At 28.5% G+C, this 12,773-nt stretch overlaps 3 protein-coding genes across 3 annotated transcripts; 2 read left to right on the forward strand and 1 right to left on the reverse strand.

The window, feature by feature from the left end:
• Positions 1-678: 678 nt before the first annotated feature.
• On the forward strand, positions 679-1,827 carry CTRU02_202060 (40S ribosomal protein eS1; the record flags this gene model as incomplete). The annotated part of the gene is made up of 5 exons (XM_036725422.1): positions 679-692; positions 802-886; positions 947-972; positions 1,117-1,618; positions 1,684-1,827. 5 exons carry the CDS (start codon positions 679-681, stop codon positions 1,825-1,827), a joined length of 771 nt encoding a protein of 256 aa, XP_036583100.1.
• A 588-nt stretch (positions 1,828-2,415) lies between these two features.
• On the reverse strand, positions 2,416-3,551 carry CTRU02_202061 (alpha beta fold family; the record flags this gene model as incomplete). The annotated part of the gene is made up of 5 exons (XM_036725423.2): positions 2,416-2,760; positions 2,817-3,012; positions 3,078-3,202; positions 3,256-3,295; positions 3,349-3,551. The coding sequence occupies 5 exons, from the start codon at positions 3,549-3,551 to the stop codon at positions 2,416-2,418; spliced, it is 909 nt and encodes a 302-aa protein (XP_036583101.2).
• Positions 3,552-11,484: 7,933 nt separating this feature from the next.
• CTRU02_202062 (uncharacterized protein) lies at positions 11,485-11,717 on the forward strand (the record flags this gene model as incomplete). Its single annotated transcript, XM_070203971.1, has 2 exons — positions 11,485-11,535; positions 11,625-11,717. The coding sequence occupies 2 exons, from the start codon at positions 11,485-11,487 to the stop codon at positions 11,715-11,717; spliced, it is 144 nt and encodes a 47-aa protein (XP_070062553.1).
• Between the last annotated feature and the right edge of the window lie 1,056 nt (positions 11,718-12,773).

The raw sequence follows: 12,773 nt of genomic DNA on the forward strand, positions 1-12,773 counted from the left end.
ACATTCGCTATACAACTCATAATGGAGATTCGACAGCCTCCTACTGAGACTAGGTTGGCTACAGGTACATAGCTGCAGATTTTACACACCAATTTCTCACTCATATCAGAGATAAATGGCCGTTTGGTATCAACCCTTATGTTTCCAGTGGTTTCCCTGGCTGCGTTCTTGTAGCTCTGATATTAATGGTACGTATGACATAGTCACAATTGATTCACACAATAGATTCCTATCAATTAGATATTTTTGGTTGGTTAAAGAAAGTCTTGGCTAGGTCCTAAGTGGCTTTGCCCCCTCATAAGAGTGTACTTGTAGCCAACCAGGCCTCGATGTGTTACATTACAGCATCAGCCACATTGTCGCCACGTCCTGTGCAGTGGGGTGGGTCATCGGGGTTTGGCACATGGGAAAAAAAAAATCCCCATATATCACGTGATATACTGTGCTGACAAGACATGGGTAATAATTTACTGTACAACTGGGGTTGTGGTTATGAACTTGGGGCAGGGGCTAACACAGTGTGTGGAGCTAGTCTGATTACATAATTCAAACGGGGCACACTCGCTAAGAATTTCGGCCACACAACCTGCGCTTCAATTTTATCACCAGCGAAAAACCACCCCTCCAAACTTCCATCTACTCAACGTTCATCCGCCAGACAAATAGCAGCCGCCCAAAATGGCTGTTGGAAAGTAAGCGCACTCGCCCTCGATCCTGTCCAAAGAAGACGACTGCCGTGCTAGCGAGCACGCTCATCGTTTCTATCGCGACTTCAATTGCTAACCTTCGTCCTTATGGCAGGAACAAGAGATTGTCCAAGGGCAAGAAGGGCCTCAAGAAGAAGACCGTGGACCCCTTCTCTCGTAAGGACTGGTACCAGATCAAGGTGAAAATCACCCCAGATTCGTGATACACCGAGTATGGTTTCGTTAACATGGTTTATCAGGCCCCTGCCCCTTTCAACGTCAGAGAGTGAGTTTTCGCCATACCGATATCCTGCCACGCAGAGTTGCCCGCAACTTTCCGTTGGCCAAGACGATAGATCAATGCAACCCGAGTTGAGACTGATTGACGGGAGAGAATTTATGATCCGGAAAGCTAACGTGCCGTGTGTAGCGTCGGCAAGACTCTGGTTAACAGAACCACCGGTCTGAAGAACGCCAACGATGCTCTGAAGGGCCGCATCTTGGAGGTCTCCCTGGCGGATCTCCAGAAGGACGAGGACCACGCTTTCCGCAAGGTCAAGCTCCGCGTCGACGAGGTTCAGGGCAAGAACTGCCTGACTAACTTCCACGGCCTCGACTTCACTTCCGACAAGCTCCGCTCCCTCGTCCGCAAGTGGCAGACTCTCATTGAGGCTAACGTCACCGTCAAGACCACCGACGACTACCTCCTCAGACTCTTCGCCATTGCTTTCACCAAGCGCCGCCCCAACCAGATCAAGAAGACGACATACGCCGCCTCTTCGCAAATCCGGGCTATTCGCCGCAAGATGACAGAGATTATTCAGCGCGAGGCTTCGACCTGCACCCTCACCCAGCTCACCTCCAAGCTCATCCCCGAGGTTATTGGCCGTGAGATCGAGAAGTCTACCCAGGGCATTTACCCTCTGCAGAACGTGCGTTGGCCCCATGATTTTACCTTTGAATACGTATAGCTTTTTCAGTTGCTGACTTCGCTCAGGTTCACATCCGTAAGGTCAAGCTCCTCAAGCAGCCCAAGTTCGACCTTGGTGCCCTGATGGGTCTCCACGGCGAGTCTGGCACCGACGACCAGGGACAGAAGGTTGAGCGTGAGTTCAAGGAGCGCGTTCTTGAAGAAGTCTAAGGGAAAGGTCCCTAGGCGGAGGATGGTTCGGCAGCAAGGGACTCAGGCTCTATCGGCCGAGAAACAAATTCGGCATTGTTTTAGGTCGTTGCACATGGCGTAGCATTTTAGGCGGCTGCGGGTCTAGGTTACCTCAAAATGGTAAATGGTCAATTCAAGACACTGTGCCGGGTGTACGCAGCCTCGCTTCCGAATCATGATGGCAAAACTTGGGTTTCGGTATCCAATGGGAGGATATTTAAGAAAAAAATGGCGTCATGTGTGTAGGTGGAATGGACGGTCTTGTTTTTGCAGTCCATCGTCGACCAAGAGCCGATTCTCGCAGTATCAATGCGACTTCGTTCCTGGATTCTGCATGCCTGGTAGGATTGGTGCGTGACTCGTGAATTTTCCATGTAATGTGCGCCAACTGTGAGTCGATGCTGCCTGAATAGGGTATACTTGCTTGTCAACTTTATCTATGCCGGTCCTTTTCATTCGCCTGTCTATCTGTCTCTTCTCTATGTCACTAACAAATAAGCGATGTCGTAGAATACTTTCTACTCCTGACCTTCCAGAAAATCAACCACAGCTAAATCACTCGTTAAATCAAATGCCAAGGATAAAGATCTGGTCGAGCAACCCACCTTGACGGAATGCCTCCGGATTCTCCGAGATAACCCAGTGGCCGGCATCAATGTCTGCTAAACGAAATTTGGGAAAGAATTGTCCCACGATGGGCAAGACATCATCGGGCACATATTTACTCTTCGTCCCACGAACAAACAGTGCGGGTTTCTCGAATCGAACTTCACTTGGGTCTTTGTATGGGAAATCACCCATATGGTTGAGAGAACGACCGATGATGTCAAGGGGCACACGAAACCTAAGCTGTGAGTTGCCCGCCTCAGGTCTGTGAAGGTTGCCGAGCAAAAATTGACGGATAGGGAGAGACTGTGACATCATGTTAGCCAATGCTGTGAGTAGCTACATGTCGGGAATCATCTCACACTCTCGTAGTCTTTCAGGATTTGATCTGCTTCGGCCTGTCTGGTGACATTGGCAGCTTCAATCTTCTTCATGCCCTGGATATACTTCCCAAAGGCGCTCTCTAAGATGGCATCAACTGGTGCATTGTCGACAGCAACGATGTCCCGCACCACTTCGGGAGACTTCAGCGCCAAAGTCATGGCGGCCTTCGCACCCCTTGGAAGATGAAGGTTCAGTAGAGGACAATCTTGAAGTCTCAGGGCAATTGATGCTAGGCTTACATTGAATGGCCAATGATTGTAGGCTGTCGAAGCCGATGCTGGTCTATGAAAGCCGAGACATCATCTGCCATGTGAACGTAGTCGTGTACTGGGTCATGGGGTGATTCTCCATGGTTACGCAAATCCTGGGGACGATATCAGCTGCTTGCCCGTGCCAACGGCGAATAACTGCAGTTACCAATGCATAAACGGGTCTCTTTAGGTCGCGAGCGAGAACTCTAGTGAACAATTAGTATATCTTAACTTGGTCCGAGATACGAATATCACTTGCTTGCTAATACTTCTGTTGTTCTTTTTGGATCCGAAGAGGCCGTGGAGGAAGATAATTGGGCTCGAACAAGCGCCAGACGATTGTTTTACAGGCTCGTGCAGGTCGTATGACAACCTCAACTTTCTTTGAGTTGACAAGAACCGAACATGAGATATCCCTGCCGCCACATTCATTCTGATGTGAGCCTGCATTGTCAACGCCATTTCGGTGTTTTATTAAGACAAGAATGAAAGTAATTGTGTCTCAAGATAAGTAACGCTACTAGTGCGGACATGAGTACGAAAAGATTGAGATAGCCAACTTCAGCAGACACCTAGCCCTCTAGGTAAGGAAGATCACGAAGAAATCATTCTTGGCATATTCTCATTATACGTAGTATGGCTTGTAATAAAATTTGGTCGCCCCACAGGGAGGGACCAGAAGATTCATCCTAGCTTACTAAAGGCTTTGTGTAGATACTGCTTCCTAGTCATGTTCTCTTATTAATAAGATCCTAAGTTCTAAAAAATTACTATTTTTCAAGAAGTAGTAAACTTTCCTATAAAATACAAGTTTAAAGTAAAAGTAAATAAATACTATATAATAATTTAATAAAACTAGCCTACTTAGTAAAATATTTTAAAAATCTTTATTTTTAATTTAAATTATAAAATAATTTAGTGTTATTAATAAGAATATTAAATAGTTAATTAATAGTATTTTTAATATTATCTAAAATAATTATTATTAGTATTACTATTAAGTTAGTTAGTTTTTGAAAGTTTAAAATAAGTAAAAAGTATAATAAAATATAAGTTAGGAACAGGATATTTATAATAGATTTTAAAGATAGATTTATTATACTTTAGAAACTAAATCTTATCCTTTTAAAACTAGGATACTTATAAGACGAATAATATTATAACTTCTAATCTTATTAAAATATATAAATATAATACCTTTATAACTAAAGCTAGGTAAAGTAGTACTATACTATATTATTATTTTATAATAAGAATATTAAATTTAATTTATATAAGATATAATAAGTATAAGATATTATAAATAGTTAAAGGCTTAATTAAAGAAGGCTTAGAAACTATAAGTAATATATTATTATACTTTAGTTTAAAATTCTTAAGCTAAACTATAAAGAGGTATATACTTTATTTATGTTCTATAAGCTAAGTAGTTAGTATTATTAATTAACTACTTATATTTATCTTTCTATTCTAAAGTCTTAGTTTTTAAAACTATTTAGTTATATAACTAGCTTAGTCTTACTTAAAAGCTTAATATAACTATTATTAATATTATAATATTACATTATTTAGCATTTTATATTATATATTATTAGTAATATATATAATATAGTTACTTATTTTTTTATTCTCTTATTATTTAAAAGTTTTTATATATAATTAATTAGTAACTTTATTTAATACTTTATACTATTTACTATATATAATATATTATATAATACTTTTTGATCTACTTATTTTATACTCTGTCTTTAAAAAATTATAGCTTTCTATGCTTTTTATAATATATTTTATAATAGCTATTTATTTAGTTAATTACTTAAAAATTATTATATTTAAGCTATTTTTTATATAAGTATATATTCTCTCTCTAGTTAGTATATACTTTATCTTATCTTATTTTCTTTATTAATATAAACTCATTTTATTTTATATAATTTATATTTTATTTTCTCCTAATATAATAATATTAATAACTTAATTATATTATATTTTTTCTACTTATTATTTTATATTTTCTTTCTTATAATTACTTAATAACTCCTTATTATAATATCTTACCCTGCTTATATTACGAATATATTAAATAGGTTTATACGTTTTATAAATAAAAAATTTAACGTCTTATTAATAATAGTATATTATAATTTAACTAATTAAGTATTCTTTATATAGATATAAAGTATTTTATAAATTATATTAGTAAGTATAAAGTAGAATTAAATTATTATTAAGTATAGAAAAAAATATATAAAGTAAGTTATTATTTACTAATCTTATCTAAACTATTACTAAGTAAATTAATATTTCTAAATATCTTTTAAAATAAAAAGTATAATAATACTATTATAGAATAATATAAATTATTATTATTTTAAAGACATTAGTAAAAAGTTATTAAGGTTATAATAATAATAAAAACTTTAAAAGCTTAAGCCTATATTATATTATTAAACTTATATTAATAAGCTTATTTATTTTCTTACTACTAGTTTTATTTATTAAGAAAACAATAAAGGTATTTAAGCTTTTAAGAGTTAAGCTTTATTAAAAAGTATTTAAATATTTTTATTTTAACTAATATAACGTCTCTAATTATCTATAAAATATTATATATTATTAAATTAAACTTATATAAATAAGAATTTAAATTAATTATAATAAGATATATATTTAACTAGATATTATATAGCTTATATATACTTATAATAATATAATAATTATTTATTTTTATAACTCTAATAGTAGCTAGTTATAAGGATAACTAATTTACTATTATAAGGTACTTAAGAAGAGATAATAAGAGGTTATAAATAGTAGGGTAAATAGGTAGTTATATTAAAGTATAGTATAATTACTTGATTATTCTACTTATAGAGAGAAAAAAGTAAGGTATTAATAGTAAATAAATCAGACTTTCCTATTAGGTAAACTAGACTTTCTCTATTAGTTAATTAAGGTTATAGTATAAGGTTTAACTAGTTATACCTATTAAGGTTTAACTTTTATAATTAAAGTTTAATTAGTAAGGTTTTAACTAGTTATACTTATTATACTTTATTAGTTATATAATAGTTAGATATACTTAGATATTTCTTAGGTCTATACGTATAAAGTATATATTACTATAGTCTTTATATTATAATAGATTTAATTATAATAACTATTTAGTATTATAAATAGTATATTAAAATATAAATTACCCTTTAAGTATTCTTATAGACGATAACTCTTAGGAACTAAGTACTAAGTTAAGGTTTATATTAATTATGAGAATTTAACTTATTTTATAATATTTAAAAAGCTTAATAAGAGATATATCAAAGAGTTAAAATTCCTTTTTAAATTTAACTTTAAAATTATCTATTATTAATACTTAGAGAATAATAAAGCTAATACTCTTAACTAATAACTAGACTTTATAATCCTAGTCTTAGAAAAAACCTAGGTTATTCTTAAGAAATAGAAAGGAGGACTTATACTTATAAAAAAACTCTTGATTATTAGTAATAAAATTAAGATTAGTATAACTAGACAAATAACTTATAACTAAACTATAGAAATTTATTATATTTATATATAGCTACTAAGGAATTATTAAAACCCAAAAGATAATTAAATAATATTATAATAAGTAAGTTATTTATAAAAATATAGTTAAAGTAATTAAAGATTATAAAGTCTATACTAAAAGTAAGCTTAGTAGATATAAACTATATAGAGAACTCTAATTATTATTAATACCTTTTATATTATAATATTTAATCTTATTAGATTTTGAAATAAAATTACTTTAATTTAAAAAACCTTTATTAAAGTAAATATAATAATATACTAATTATAATACATAAGCATACTAATATACTTACTTAATATTATACTTAGAAGTAAGTATACTTAAAGATCTAGTATATACTTTTCTTAGAATTATTATAACTAGTATAGACTACTATAGGAAATTTTCTAAACTAATAGATAGATAGAAAGAATTAATTAAATTCTGAAAATATACTTTAAATACTATATTAATTATAAAGAGAGTAATTAAATTAAATTACTACTTATTATTATTTATATATAGTAGTTTAATAAGACAAAGTACTTAGAAATTACTTTTCTTTCTTTATTATAGATATACCTTTATTATATATAAAAAACCTTAATAAGGTTAGTAGTAATAAAAGCTATTATAAATATTATAAAAACTAAGAAAATCTAAGAGAACTTCTTAAAATATTTAGAATATATTAAGAAATAAATATAAGAATATATAGACTATTTAAGAATAAATAGAATATCTTTTAAAGAAGGCAATAGTACTTACCTTTCCTAGATATTATATTAAAATAAATAACTTAGTAATAAACTTAATTTTAAAAAACTAAGACCTTTTAAAATTACTAAGAAAATCTCTAAACTTAATTATAAATTAAAACTACTAAATATTATAGAATACTACTTAGGCTTTTATATTTTAACTCTTAAACCTATTTTTATAAATTATATATAAGTAGCTATATTAAAGTAGATTCTAATACTATTAAATATAAAGTTAAGAGAAGCCTAAATTACTATTATATAAAATTAATTATTTAAAATACTTTACTAAATAAAATAATTATAGATATAAAGATAATTTATAAGAACTAATAGAATATTTAGAATATATTAAGATAATAAAAACGATAAATAGAAATTAAATAGTTAAAAAGAATATAGTTTTAATTAAAGACCTTTTTAAGGTATAAAACTATTACTATATAATACTATATTTTAGTTAATAAGGTTAATATAACTATTTACTTATAAACTTATTACTATAAAAGAATCTAAAGCTTAAAATATTTCTATAAGTAGCTTATTAGTTATAGTCTAACTTTTCTTAAATACTATTTATTTCTTATTATATAACTATTTAAGCTAAGCTAATAACTTATTTATTTCTACTTATACTTATATAAAATTATAACCTTTATTTTAAATATTATTTCCTTAGCTATCTTTTTAAACTCTATATAACTAGACTTATCTAGTAAGTAATTTATAAAGAAGATATTAATAAGATAATATATTTATAAATTATAATAGCTTATAAATATAAATAATAGTATTAGTAGTAATATAAGAATAACTATAATAAATATATTTACTATACTTATTATAATACTTTAAATCTTATACTATAAACTTTTTAAGTAATAAAAGTATAATCTATAATCTTAAAACTAGACTAAGTAAGCTTAAGTAATTAAGTAAAAAAAATAAGAAGTAGAAGTATTTTAGTATTATAAGGTTTTAGCTAGGAATAGTTATAATAGTAATAAAGGCTATATTTATTTCTAGAGCTAATTCTTAACCTTCTAGGTTAAGAACTTAAGGCTAAGACTTATCTTTTATCTAGGTATTATACCTTACTAAGTAAAATAGCTATACTAACCTTCCTAATATAATACTTATAATACTTTTAATACTTTATAATACCTTATAGTAATACTTTATTATAACTATTCCCTTATTATAGTTACTATCCTTAGTAACTTACGTATAGAAAATATAAGTCCTCTTTTTTTTTTTTAATATAGGTTAGTAAGGTATAAGGTCTTAGGTCTATCTTAGTTACCTTTTTACTTAGTAGTAGGTATACCTTAGTTAGCCTAACGCTTTATCTATAAAATTTCTTAATACTTTTATTTCCTTATTACTTAGTTTATTTTATTTACTTTTCTTCCTACTAATATCTTTATTATAATATCTTCTTCTTTTATTAATTATAATATATATATAACGTTATACATTATTATCTTTTCTCTTTATTTTTAGGAGAATTATATTTTTTTTCTCTTTCTTAAGCTTATCTTTATTTTTTATCTAACGTTTAGTCGCGATTTAATAATATAATACTTTAAAAACCTAAACCTTATACTCCTTATAAGATAGGTAAAGTCTATAATAATAGAATTAATAAACCCTTTACCTTTAATAGTAAGAAAGTAATTAGTATACTTATATATAGTAACTTTATACCTTAAAGGTAGTAAAAACCTATTAATATAATATTACTTTCTAAGAAAAGTAGTAGCTTTTTTAAGTAAAGATTAGGATTATATTTATACTAATTTAATTATAACTAAAAAGTCTAAGTTTAGTAAGTTTAATAAGGAGGAGGATAATAATAAGTTAGGCTTTAGTAACTTAACTTTTAATCCCCTACTTACCTTTAGTCTTACTAGCTATTTTCTTACTAATTTACTTAAGCTAAAGTCTAGCCTTAATAAAGCTTTTTTTTTTTACTTTTTCTTAATAAATAACTTCCTAACCTTTAGCTAAAAAGTAATAATATTATATTTTAGCTTTATCTTTATTATATTTATATTATAGTAAAGGCTTATAAATATAGTTATAAGTAAGATAGTATAATTATAAATCCTAAGTAAGTTACTATCTTTCAGTATTTTTTTATTTTAAAAAGGTTTTTATACTATACGTAATATAATTATTATAAAGATATATATATTATAATAAGTAAAGTATTTTCTTTTCTTATACTTAATAATTAGCTAACGTTTATCTCTATAAGCGTTATTTTTTATATTTAGTAATTACTAAGATTATCTTTTTTTATAAAAAGTTATTTAGTATTTAATATCGTATATTTAAGATAAGAAAGATAAGGATATTTATTAGTAAATCTTTATTATTATATATAACCTTTTTATTAATTATAATACCTTAGAAGATACTTACTATAAGTATTATAAAATAATTACTTTTAAATAGTTTAAACCTATATATATTTTAGTTAACTTATTCTTAAGGTTTTTATTAATATCTATTTAAGCTATTATTATAGCTTATAGGGTAATTATTAACTATTATTACTAAATATATAACGATTTTATAGCCTTTACTTATAATAAAGGTCTTCTTTATTATCTAGTAAAAACTTTATTTTATTATATTCTTTATTTATTTTTTAACCTTCTTATCTAGTAAAGTATAAGTAGTTTTACTTTAAAGTCTTCCTTAGAGATATTGTTAGAAGTATAAGTATATTATACTTCTATTTTACTTATTTATCCTATTTAGTCTTATCTAAGACTTAGTAGGACTTACAAAAGTAACTAGCTAAGAATGGCTGCTTGCTAGTTTAAACATATGATATTCAGATCCCTATGGAATACTCTCTTTAACCTTATCTAAAAGTCTATTTAGTTAAAGAAGATTCTAGTCTGATTTATAAGCTGCTTTATAAGCTAGTTGACGTATATACTTACGTATACTAAACCTAGCTTATAGCTTCCTATATTAGCTATTATAGGCGACGTTATACTACTATATAACTAGCCTAATTCTCTCCCTTAGCTAGCTATTAGTTCCTCAACCAACTCAGCTTCAATATAAGCCTATACATTCTTTACTATTAAAGCCCTACTTCATAAGTACAAGTTCCCTTACTCTAATACCCTGTTATAAGGATATCGTACTATCTATGAGATTCCTACCTACCGTTCCAACAGATATAAGCTTTATAAGTTAGTAATTAACTAAAGAGATAACTTATAAAAACCTTTTTTATTTTCTATATATAAGGTTATATTATATATTATAACTAGTAAGTAGTTTATCTTTTTAAACTTTTCTAAAAGTATATTATTAAGCTTTCTCTTTATTAAGGTTTAAGTCTTTTATCTTTATTAGATAGAGATTATTTTATTTTTACTTATACTTTACTTTATTTTCTTTTAATTTACTTAAGACTTTTTAAAAGGATTATAAGCTTAGGAATAACTATAGTAGATAGTCTTATTTAACCTTAAATAATAGTATTTATTTCCTTTTTTTTTATTTTTTAGATCTTTTTAGTTAGTTAGGTTTTTATAGTTAGGATTACCTTATATAAGTAATTTATCTTTATTATTAAGTATTAGAAAAGGAAGTCTTTTTTTATATATTATATAACTTAAGTCTTATTTCTTTATTTTCCTTTTTTTAAGTTATTTTCTTAATTTCTTTTTATAATCTTATATGACTTATTAAATACTAACTATATTACTAAAGTATACCTAAGAGTTATATTTTACTAGTTACTTTTTCTATTTAATGAGGTAATAAGTATTATCTCCCTTTATCTTATAATTAATAATATAGTTTAGTTTTTAAAGCTAGTTATCTGTTACGACCCGTAAACAAGGATAACAGCCGAACGACCCACTTGGGCGTCGGGCGGCTAGGACAGGACATTTGTACTACAGGATCACGGGAACAGCGGGAACTCACTCGGCACGGAAGAACTATGGTACAAGTCACGTGACGATAAGATAAGGAAACGATCAGTGGAGCACAGGACGGGACGCTCAGTGATCAGTTGGCATTGCCAACTGATCGCGATCACCTCATGCACCTAGGTGATCACCCCCAGGTAGACAAAGAACACTGTTCAGGACTTGTATATAGTATGACCTGAGCCTGGCTCAAGGTCAGACTTCCATAGCTCTTCAGCAATCAACTTAGTATTCATCCTCAGGATACTCTCAGCTTACCTTCACTGCGAATTACTTGTTGAGTCTAAGACTGATCACCTTAGCCTCTGAAGACCGATCTACTATCAGTCTAAGACCTACGACCTAACCACGACCCCAGTGTACTGTTACTATGTGTCAATCCCCAGCTTCTGTTAGCAGACCCTACTGTTGGATAGCTGACCGTAACATTATCTTTTCTTAAGTTAAGTATTAATAAGGGATTACTATCTTTATTACTATACTATAGCTTTAATAAGCTAATATAAAAAGTATTATATAACTAGCTATATTATTTTAGTAATATTAGTTAATATACTTAATATCTTATCTTTTTTAAAACCTTAAAAAGGCTTATAAATTTTAATACTAGCTTATACTAAGTTACTTTAAACTATAAGTTCCTTATTAATAATATAACTAAGGACTTTTTAAATAGGCTAAGGGGTTAGTATTATTTATTATAAGCTTTTACTTATTAATTTAGTTACCTTTCCTTAGTATTCTTTAAGTTAGTTATATAATTCTTAGAGTTTTTCTAAGCATTTAATTACGCCTTATACTCCCCCTTAAATAACCTTATCCTTAAGGTTAAGGTAAAGTTTTAGCTAATAACCTAGTAATGCTTTTATAAGTAAAATTCTTATTATAATATTTCTTTTATTATTTACTATATATTATACCTATACTAATAGTATAAGCTAATTTATATTTATTATAAACGCTTTTAAATATTATTCTAAGGCTTTATTTATTACTTCCGTTTACTTATTAGTTTAGAAATAAAACGTTATTAAAAGTATCCGTTTTATCTTTATCTAATAATAGAATTAAGCCTAGAATTAACTTATAAAAATAGGTTTTCTACTAGAAATAACTCCCTTTAGGCTATCTTTAAATAACTTAACCTTTTTATAGAAAATTATAATTAGTTTAGCTATAATAATAATTATATTAATTATAATATAAATATAGTATTTAGTATAATAATCTATTATAATAAGGATTATATTTATAAGTTAATACTTATTAAATATAAGTAGTAAGCTTATAATAAAGTCTATAAATACTTATTTAAAGGTTATATTAGTCTTAGTAACGTTTATAACTCCTTATAAGGTTAGTAGGTTTTAGCTTTAATACCTAAGCAAATTATGTATCTTTA

The sequence above is a fragment of the Colletotrichum truncatum genome (assembly GCF_014235925.2).
Source record: "Colletotrichum truncatum strain CMES1059 chromosome Unknown Contig_0001, whole genome shotgun sequence".
NCBI classification, from domain to species: Eukaryota; Fungi; Ascomycota; class Sordariomycetes; order Glomerellales; family Glomerellaceae; genus Colletotrichum; species Colletotrichum truncatum.